The sequence below is a fragment of the Herpailurus yagouaroundi genome, unplaced genomic scaffold (genome assembly GCF_014898765.1).
Source record: "Herpailurus yagouaroundi ecotype Mexico unplaced genomic scaffold, PumYag 163, whole genome shotgun sequence".
Classification (NCBI taxonomy): Eukaryota; Metazoa; Chordata; class Mammalia; order Carnivora; family Felidae; genus Herpailurus; species Herpailurus yagouaroundi.
In genome coordinates this window covers 15039430-15050438 of record NW_024412404.1, presented here as the reverse complement: position 1 = coordinate 15050438, position 11009 = coordinate 15039430, and the positions used below count along the sequence as shown (strand labels likewise).

At 43.4% G+C, this 11009-nt stretch overlaps 1 protein-coding gene across 2 annotated transcripts in view; it reads right to left on the bottom strand.

Moving 5' to 3' along the window:
* VCL (vinculin) overlaps nucleotides 1-11009 on the bottom strand; it is a 112345-nt gene that overhangs the window by 7968 nt on the left and 93368 nt on the right. For both annotated transcript variants that reach the window (XM_040485451.1, XM_040485450.1), the window contains exons 14-18: nucleotides 8415-8564; nucleotides 6570-6678; nucleotides 5142-5444; nucleotides 3795-3919; nucleotides 2309-2494 (exon numbers count right to left, since the gene is read on the bottom strand). In XM_040485451.1, coding sequence (XP_040341385.1) covers nucleotides 2309-2494; nucleotides 3795-3919; nucleotides 5142-5444; nucleotides 6570-6678; nucleotides 8415-8564 — 873 coding nt within the window. The remainder of the gene's footprint in view (nucleotides 1-2308; nucleotides 2495-3794; nucleotides 3920-5141; nucleotides 5445-6569; nucleotides 6679-8414; nucleotides 8565-11009) is intronic.

Sequence of the window (11009 nt, the reverse complement as noted above, 5' to 3'; positions counted from 1 at the left end):
CTCTCTCTCTCTCTCTCTCTCTCTCTCTCTCTCTCTCTCTCTCTCTCTCCCCCCTTCAAGATCTTCAGGGCCAACACTTCTACAATCTCATATTGCATCCCTTGCTAGTACTGACTCAGAAAGCTGTTCCTTGGGTACAAACTAAATCTCTCCTGTTGCAAACTAGGGTTCTCATCCCAAACTTAATTTACATACTTCACAGATAACACATGAACGTGGCAACTGACCAAGGCTGGGTTCAGAGAAGCCCAAATGTGGGCCCACGAGAGAACAGGACCCATGAGGGGAAAGAATAAGTTTAATAACAGGGATGGGGAATCTGAAAGGCCAGGGCAAGAAGTAGTGTGATCAGATGCTGAAATAGGTTGAGGGGAAAGAAAATAAAAGGAACTGCCTCAAGGAAGCCAAACCATGTATATGAAGAATGGTGAACACAGGTTTGTTTTGTTTTGTTTTGTTTTTAAGAATTTTGTGGGGCTCGAAATCACAACCCCCAAGATACAGAGTCACATGCTCTACCAACTGAGCCAGCCAGGTGCTCCTGAACACGGGTTTTTTTATATCAAACATCAGTGGGGCACCTGAGTGGCTCAGTCAGTTAAGTGTCTGACTCTTGACCTCAGCTTAGGTCTTGATCTCAGGGTCATGAGTTCAAGCTCCATTGGACTCCACACTGGTCATGGGGCATACTTAAAAAAAAAAATCGCTAACCAAGAGGAAGTAAGAGTTTACATGGAAGTTTAACTGAGGTTGCTATCACTCCTAAAATTCTTACCCTGTACAGGAAACGTGTCTCCAAACGTTGATGATAGAGTTGGAGAATTCAGGGAAAACAAGGGGTTCAGGTACATTCTAAACTCTTTCCCTAAACTCTGTCTCAAGTAAGACTCATCCCCATTCCTTAGAAGAGAAGCCAGCTCACTGCTACTGGGGTTCAGGGTCTCGAAATGTACAAAAACAGACTGACAGATACACAAACACATAACACACCCATCCCCCAGATACACACGGTTCAAATAGCTCCTGACTTCACACAGCTCAAAGTTGGCAATCTCCTAATGTTCCAAATCTCCAGGGATAGTCAGACCTAAAGACTTCTGGCCACAAATGGCAGAGTCGGAAAAATATGTAGGCTGATGCTCTCTGCCCCTTGTTTGTTTATAATTCATGTATGTTTTGTGTCCTGCTGCACAGTATATCTGGGTTTACTGTAATAAAGCTTAAATTTCCTTTAAAGTCTTTAAGTAAAACCAACCTTCATCGTCACCTCCATCCCACTCTCCACATGCAGTGGGACTCTGCTAAGGTCCTGGAGGTGTGCATGCCCTAGTTAGAAAGATACAATTATAAATAATTCCATGGTCAGGCCCAACACCAGCAAGGTCACACTATTCATTCCTTCTTAGAACCTAGGCTCACAGCTAACAGCACAGAAAAATACAGAATTAAAAACCCAAGGTCAATTTCCCAGGCTGGAAAAACCCAAGATCAGCTGCGTGCAGAAGGTCCCTGGGGAACTACATTTAATACAAGAGCTTGAGACAGCTGAGGGTGTAAAAAGGCAAATAAATGGTGGGAATAAAGATCTAGAAGAAAGGGTCATATCACGAACAGTTTAGAACTATATTTCATTGCAAGGTTAGCAATAACATTTAGCTCATATCTAGAAAAGCTTCCACTCACTTTCCATCGTTTAGGGGAAAATAGGCAAAAGTTATTCCCAGGGCATGACTGCTGCCAGCATCTAAATTTTCACCAACCACACTAATAGTTACACTTTCAGATTTGTCGAGGTGGAGTTAGCCTGGAGCTGTCTTGAACCAAGGGGTAAGATGACTCTAAGGAAAGGACAAAGCACATGGCTTTTAAGACACCAATCTAACTGCCTTTATGAAAAACAGAAGGAAAATGCAAACACTTCACCTAGCTCTAGCAGAGCCCACAGAAGACTATTTCATGTTTGGAGTGCTGGTAATTAGCAAGAAAGCATCTAAAAACATTCAGCAATCTTAAGAAAGAGAAGCAGTTTCTCAAAGACCCCAAATGTCCAGGGTCACAGCAGCTGACCCTTGCATGGACAGAGGACAGGAACCCTCCTCTTAAATCACAGGCAGCCTAGATGACAATAGAAGGAGAAGCCATCAGGTGCCAGAAGCATCTTACTAAACCACAAGTAAGAAGAGGAACATGCTATTGACAACAACAGGAACCAAAGCAGACAGAGGGTAACTTTCCAAACAGACTCTTCTTCCTGGGCTGTGTGTACAGTTCTTCATCCTTTTTCCACAAGAAAAGCTTCATTACTTACCTTGCTGGACCACTTGCGAGCTTCATCATGGAGCTGCCTGGCAGCCATCATCATTGGCTGGTTAATCACCTCCCCGGCTTTCTGCTCAGGGAACTCTTCATCCTTCTCCTCTGGTGGTGGGGGCCTGGGTGGAGGGACCTCACCCTCAGGCAGCGGTGGTTTGGGAGGAGCAAGCTCATCTGTCAGCTAAGAAAGAATTACTGGGTTGTAAGTAAAACCCTAGGAACTACTCCCCTCTAGAATTCTTTCCTTTCCTCTAAAAAGCATCCCCAGAAAAGCCACCCACATTCATTCCATATAAGACCACCCACACTGAGCGCAAGGACCACCTGCTTCAATCTCAACAGATGCATATTTTCTTCCTTGTTCTCCACAAAAAGCCAGCAGCTACAGTTTTGGACATAATCCAGGGAGGCACGCACGCACTACTGGACCAAGGATTCCCAAAGATCTAATTTGTGGCCCTGTGTTGAAGGGAAGCTGCACAGGCAAGTAATTTCTCCCCTGGGCCTCAGGTTCCTCCTCTGTCAATAAGGGGTAGCTAGACAAGCCTCGAAGATCTTGATTCTGTGTGTCAAAATCTGATGATCCCATAAAAAGCCATTTGGCAAAATAGCCCCCACCCACCCTGGCCCTAACAACCCACCAACAGTCCAGCTATAAAGAATCAAATGAGGCTGAAGCATTGGAGGCTAGGGAAGCACTGTGTCTTAGTTTGGGCAAAATGACCCAGTTGTATCCTCAAACAACTTAGAAATTTACATCTTTTATCGACATTAAACATGGCAAAGTAAGTCAAGGAGAGTAAATCAAAGTATTGCCTTGATAAACTATTCCCAAAGTCCAGCTATTTCTAATACTTGGTTAGAATAATTACTATTTCCTATTCTAGGATTTGTATCTATAAGATATTGCCCAGCTAATCCTCCTTCTAAACCACTGATTTATGGAAGAATAAATTTATGGTACTTTGGGGTGCGTCAAAAGAGTTTACATGATAGTTGGGGGAAAAATAAACTTGAAAACAAAGAGACTGTATTACTTTGTTACTAAAAAAAAAGTCAAGTAAAGGAACAAAGAATGCACACAAGAGTGTACCCACTTCAGTTTGCCATTGTCCACTGGGAACACAAAAAAATCTCACCACAAGATTATTTTCCCACTCTTCATTAACTTACTACTACCTCATCACTCATCACATGCACACTTACCAAAGCCAGTTCCTCTGCTCCAATCAGTTCCCAACACAGCAGGCCAACCCCACGGACCCCCACCTATCCAGCACACCCCATGCAGAACCATGGGGTTAGGACTCCACTAATTTCAGAATGAAAGATAAAAGTCAACTTGTACATCCAACTAGGCTTTAAGCAGAAGTTAAACAAAGACCCCTGGTAACTGAGGCGCCAGAACACAGCCAACCTCCCCCTTGTTAGAGTCCCAACACCCTCTGCTCAATTCTCCCCATCACTCTGAATTTACTTACACGGAGCTGTTCAAGGTCTGGCGGAGGAGGCGGGAAGTCAGGCTCCTGAGGCTGGAAGGCTTCTCTGACCTTGGCCACAGCTCCCAGGATCCGATATCCTGAGTCCAGGAAGCTCTTTTGCAGGCCTAAACATAAGAACCCTCACTTTCAGCTGGGCAGGTCAGCGCCCTGGAGCACGGTCTGTCCAGCAGAAGAACTGGTTTCTATTAACAAAAGCTGGATGTGAAGCTGCCAGGAAGCATCACAGGCAGTGATTGAAGGGGAAAGGAGGTAAGGGCAGGGCAGAAGCCGCGAGGCATACAAAGAGTCAGAAGGGTCACAGCCAGCTATTCCCAGTGGTGCAGGGTGCCTTCTTGCCTGTACAACTAACAAGTACTCAAGACACTCCTGGGCGTGATCACTTTGGGCTCAGGTGGTGCTCATCACCTCTTTTATGATGAACCAGTCAAGAGATACGCCTGCCTAACTCTGAACAGGGGAGATGTCAGTTTCAGATTGGGCATACATTCCCTGGAGTCTGTCTCATCTTTCTCACTACTCCTTTGCTCACCTTGGCATTAAGTGTATTAACCCTCTCTGTTGAGCTGCTAACAGTGTCCAGTCACCGGGAATTCAAGAATTCTCCTCAAACTACTAGAAACTCCAATTAGGAACCTGAGCGTGTCCTTAGTGATGGTGGGTTCAAGATACCAGAAAGATCCTGCCTGGGCTAGGGATGAATAGGGCAGCCCTTCCTACCCACTCCCTTACACTGACTGCATTCTACTCACAGACGAGGCTAGACACACTGGATGCTCAGAACAGGAAGGAATTCAGATGTTTCTAACCAAAGGAGTGGTAACATCTTCAGTAATACTGAAAACGTGCTCAAAGTTCAGCTAAAGAAAGTCCAGACTCTTTGGTAGAGGATGAGGACACTCACCTAGGAGATCTACATGTCAACTTAAGCCCTCCCAATTTGACAGAAACAGAAAATGTTTAACAGAGTAAAAGCATTTTAAGAAAAGCAGAAAAGAAGTTATACATTGGTTATCATGCATCTTTTGGGCAATTTCCAAAATAACAACTAAACAGGACCAGGAGGTATCTAATCAGACAAGCACAGAAAAGTTGGTCCAGAGAAACTAACTTGCAACAAACCTGCAATATTGCAGAAATTAGTCTGTGCAATATTTTTTTTTTTTGGACATGAAAAGATTAATCTAGCACTCTCAAACTAAGTATCTGCAGTTTCGGCTCCCAGATATTGTATGCGGTGGTTGCGGGTGGGTGCATATCGTCTTACCACTCTGTCGGCTTCCTGAGTTAACCTCTCAAGTGAGGTGAACCACACCATGAATTGCTTACCAGGGTCAGAAATGTTTCCGGCCACAGCCTTTGCATCCATCACCATTGGAGAGATGGTTTTGCTCAATTCATCAGAGGCGGCTTTCACAGCCTCACGGAACTTGGGATCCTCAGAGTTCTCCACCTCCCTCTTAGCCACCAGCAGGATACGGTTGGCCCGGCGAGCAATGCTGGTTGCCCCAGCGACCAACATCTGTGGCTGAATATTGGCCATGGCCACTTTACACTTGTCCAGGTCTTTTTTAATTGCTTCTTCAGAAGCATCCAACAGAGATTTGGTATCAATAGCTTCGTCCACCAGCCCTGTCAGGAGAAAAGGAATGTAATTTAGTTTCTATTTTAGAAGAAGAGAGACTCAAAAACCCTGTTGTCCACTCAAGTTTCTCACGTGAAAGTCTAACACCCAGAATTCTCTCCTTCAGCTCTAAGCCCTTCCTCTACAATCAGAAGCTTCCAGGTGAATACCTTAGTTCAAAAAAAAAAAGTGAAGATGGAGACCAGGAGGGCCATATAGAGTCATAGCATTCGTACCACCGTGGTCACTGGCCTTCCTGTGGCTACAAACAGACAACCAGAATTGCAACAACAACAGGAGGAAACAAGGATTGCGTCTCAAGCCTTTACCGCATCTCCACGTTGTGTTAGTAACATTTTCTCCCTTTCTGCCTCACTCCCCAGCCATCTGTTGCTTGTTGGCAGCTTGTAGTGCCCAAGATGAGCCACTCGGAGGAGTCTAATAACCCTAACCACCTGTTTCTTGTTTCCGTTGCCTCTCTTACGATACCTCAGGAGCTCCACTTTCATCTCTGGCTGCTACGGACCCTGTCCCAGCAAGTTCTGCAGGGAAGCCGAGGAGCCTGCCTTCCTCATTTCTTCCCTCCTCTCCCATCCCTCCCTCCACAGAGAATGAAGATTCAGAGGTGCCACTTCAATTGCACAGACACAGGTTTGTTGGCGGTTGGTTTCTCCTTTTTTTAAAACTACGTACTTGATAAGTTGGAGGAAACTCTGAGACAAGTTGAATTAAATGGTAGCTATTGTGGTTCCTTGAAATGTGAACCCACTGAAAATGACAGGGACACTTACTGTATCCACAAACACTGCCTCCCAGCCTCTGAAACCAAACTCTGGTTCAGACTGAGCAAAGGCACTATTCAAAGAGAAGATAGGAGCTGTAACAATAAACATCACACAGGGAGGGCAGCATTAAAATAAAAGAGACTCAAAGAGCCTCTCTTCAAACAAAATTGCAAGGCTTGAATGAGAAGCCGCCGCTGCTCAGCAGCCTTAATCAGGGCCAAGTACATTGTCGGGCACATGACTGTCCCTTCATCCAATTACAGCTAAGTCACATAACCAGTCCTACTCGAGTTTCTCAGAACTCATTCCTCAAGGATTAGACAGTAAGAACTCTGCACACAGCTCTACCTGTCATTTTTTCTACATTATCAATCCACTGGTTCTTCATGGTCTCAAAATGTTCATAAGCAGCTTGATTTCCAGGATTTCTAAGTAAGATGCGAGCAGCTGAGACGACCTGTCAATGACAAAACAACCTTTAAACCTCAGGGCACCCTCCCGCTGAAATACAAACTTTCAGCAAAGCTTTCCCCTCTCTACCTACAGATGGCGCTAGAAAGCCAAAAATGGGTAAGTCTCTTCTCAGGCTGAACATTATTAGATTTGGTCTCATAAACATCTCACCCAAATGGGCCCCTGCAGAAGATTTTACAGTCACAGCCTGATGTGGGGAAGGTAATAAAATGACAAAGTAAACGGCATTCACTTGGTACTTCCAAACATACACCAAACTGACCTATGTTTAAGCCCTTGGGAAGACTCTTCCACCTTAAAAATCATCACCAAGAAAGATACTAAAAATTACTTAAAACTGATTATGAATATTTATTTTTAAAAAAGTAACTATAGGGGCTCCTGGGTGGCTCAGTCAGTTAAGCGGCCGACTTCGGCTCAGGTCATGATCTCGCGGTCCGTGAGTTCGAGCCCCGCGTCAGGCTCTGTGCTGACAGCTCAGAGCCTGGAGCCTGTTTCAGATTCTGTGTCTCCCTCTCTCTGACCCTCCCCCGTTCATGCTCTGTCTCTCTCTGTCTCAAAAATAAATTTTAAAAAAACGTTAAAAAAAAAATTTTTTTTTTTTTTTTTTAAAGTAACTATATACAGTTAATGAAGTACTTTCACATCTATTAACTTACTGAATCCTCACAACAACCCTATGAGACAGGTCAGGTAATTTCTCCACTTTACAGATACAAAATGTAAATGACTTGCTCAAGCGCTCCCAGACAATCAGGTATAGCAGTTGGGGAAGGAACTAACATTTCCTGAGTATTTGGTTAGTTACAGGCTGTACACATATCCTTTTAATCCTCCAAATGATCCACTAGGAAGGAATTCTCCCCATTTTACAGATGAGGAAACTCAAGGTCACAGAGGATTCAAGTCCAGATCTGTCTCCAAAATCCTTACTCTTTCCATCATTGGTATCTTTAGTTTTCTGTTTCTCTTTTTTAGGAATCTCACTTTTATGCAGAAATCCTGTTTTATGTTCCATGTTTTATGGAAGTTTTTAAAGAAAGTTACTCATGTTCATATTTTATGGAAGTGTTTTTTAGAAGTTGGACATGTATGATTTTTCAAGAGAATCTAACTTGTTAACATGCCATGTGGGCAAAAGATAAACAATATAAAGGTGTGCTTTTCTTTTTTAAATCTCTCCCTGCATGTTCCCACCAAAGCCAGTATCACAGACATGTAAAGCCTAGCACGGTTCCTAATATACTACAGGTACACAATAAATATCTGCTGAATGAATCAATTTTAAAAAGATGAGTTTCCTATAATTTGATTACTAGATTATTCACAGCATACTGGCTATAACTTGGCTATATAATGAAGTAGAAAAAGAAAACAAGTTATGAACACAACCGAATTTTTAAAAAATATCCTCAAAGAGATGCAGGGAAAGGCAAAAGCTCTAAAATTCAAAGACTAACCTCTGATGATTATCCAAATATTTCCCTAATTATGAGTGTGGGTGAGGGGTCACTTTACTAGTTTTCTACTTTCAGAAGTAATCTATGATCATTACAGAAAACTACAACAATATAAAAATGATTTTGAGACTATGAGTGTGTTTCTTTCACGACAATTTACAATAAGTGTTCAAAAATGTATAGAAACTGTTCTGTAATTGACCTTTACTGAACACTGTAGGGCGAATATTGAAACAATAAAAAGCAAGCATAATTTAACCTGGGGTGTGAGTTCTCGAGCTGTCTTTACTGATGCCTGAATGCCTTCCACTGTAGATTTATTAGCAGTTCCAACAGCAGCCGCCTTCTCCGCCGTGGCACCAAGCCTTCCCGAATGGTGCTCAAAGTTTGCCGCCCTCTCATCAAATACCTTGAGAAAAAAACAAAAACATTAGGAAACTTTATTTCAATCAAATGGGTCAGGAAGCCTAAGAAAAATTCTCACTTTAAGCAGAGGCAGCCACCACTCAAGCAAAGACTTCACAGATGACATCAAACCCTAGTTAATAAGACAACAATCAATCGCCAGGTCTTGGCCTTGCTCTATCTCCTCAGAGGTTTGGCCACAGGCATCATGTGCGTGCATGCGCATACCCGCACACCCACACACCCTTGAATTTCAGCTCAAACAATGCTTACCAAGTGCAGACAGAACACACAGCACTGTGAAGTCTACAACAAGGACTTCACAGAAGGTGAAGACCAAAAATCCCTGTTCCCAAAAGTCTTATCCTGGAGTTTGAAGAAGAGAGACAAACCCACTCAAGGCTCCAGTGCAGGTGGCTGGGTGCATTAAGAGCCAAGAATATCCACAGTCCTAACCCGAACTCCAGCCTCCTTCAAGGCAGAATCGCTCACATATCCATTACCATTAATGTTGTAAAAACTCTGCCCCTGACCTCCATGAGAAAAATGATAGCTGGTGCTCACAATGGGGCCTAACACTAGGGCAGGGAAGGTTGATTTTTATTATCCCAAATAAAAAACCTATCTACTGAATTGTCCATTCAGCTCTCAAATTTGAAAAAAGTTAGCTTTTCTGTTGACATGGATATTATGCAAAGTTGCATACAATGAAGTAGACTATTTAACTTAGATAAAATAACAAAAGCTCTTCTGTCACTTGCTTAGATAACAATGCTTTGAGAAGAAGCAAGGCATACCAAGCAGTGCTGGGTCAGGTTTACACTCCACACAGAGCATATCAGAAACTGCCTGACAGAATCCATCCTCTCCTTTGCCTCCTCCTGAGGGTCTACTTGCCCATACGCAGGGACCAGGGCAGACCACCTGTAAAGCCCTCAAGCCCTCCTGGTTCAACAGCAGACTCCAGTCTCCTTGCCAGGGTGCTGTCTTGACCCACACAAGTCTCTTCCCCATAATGGCCTCTTGTGGGTTCAGCCACCTGGTTCTTGCCATTTAATGCTCAGAATCTTCGTCTAAATCTCTGATTTCCTAGTCCCCCCCTTCTCCTGGCCTCAGTCCTTTTCTTATCTTGGCTGGTCTCCCATAATCTGGATCTACGGGGCTTTTGCTTACCCTAGTCAGTCAATTTCAATTCCAGCCTTGTCTGCTGCTCCCTCTGACTTAACTGGCCACTTAGCCTGCTTTTCGTATCACTCAATCAAAATTTACTAAGCACCTACTATGTGCCAGACCCTGGAGTAGGTGCTAAAGATACAAAAATGATTAAGACACAATTTCTGCATCTCAGAAGCTCAAATCCTTCAGATGTAAGAAGGGCCCATAAGCAGATACTTATATAGAGTGTGCTATGTACAGTCATAAAACTAAGCAGATACCATGCAAGCAAAAGGAAAGGCACTTAACCTTATCCAGGAAGTAAAAGATCAAAGGATAAATGATATATAGGAATTAGCCAAAAAAGAAAAAGGGGAAGATAATTAGGCAGAGACAAAAAGAACAAAGACATAGAAGGGAGAACGGGCAGAGTATGCCGGAAACCATAAGCAATTAAGTACTGCTGGGGCATGAACTGAGAGGCAGAGGTTTGTGGGAAACAGGTTTAGAGAGAGTATTAGAAGTAGATCCCAGTGCTACTTTATCCTATGTGAAAGGAAAGACTCACTGAAGGGGTAGGAAAAGAAGGTCAAATCTCTGTTTTTATTTTATTGGTGGCCTGGTGACAGGTTCAAAGAAGACGAGTCACAGCTGTGCAGTCATTTAGGCAGCAGGGGACAAGGATCAGAGCTAGAGCTGCAGCAATGTGTGAATGGAAAATGTAAAGGATTCAAGAAATATTTGTGAGATCAAATTAGCTTGCCTTAAGTTATTTATTGGTATGAGAAGAGTCAATGGCAACTCCCAAATTTCCAAGAGAGAGAGAACAGGAAAAGGACAACACATGCTGATGTCCCAACGAAGCATCAAATTGGGGATAACCAGGAGAGACTTGATCTACTCGTCAAAACTCAGAGAAGTTTGGACTGAAAAACAGCAAATCATCTTAGCCTAAGGGGACCGTGAGCTGAACTACGCCCAGGCCAGAGAAAGAAAATCGGGGTCATCAGCAAGTAAGAATAACACACACCTCCAACCCACCAATGCTACCTGGTCTGGGGTGCCTGACGCAATAACCCCTTATTCTTTGCTGCCAATATTTGCTTTCCTAGATGCCTCTACAGCTGGAGCGGCCATATGATGGAGTCAATGAAACATAAGCAAGTCACCTGGAGGATTTCTGGGAAAAACTTTACTTTCATTCATTCACCAACAATGTGCCAGGCATTGTTTTAAGAACTGGGAATAAAGTATGACAAAACAAATTCCTTGCCTACATGGCCTTTCATGCTAA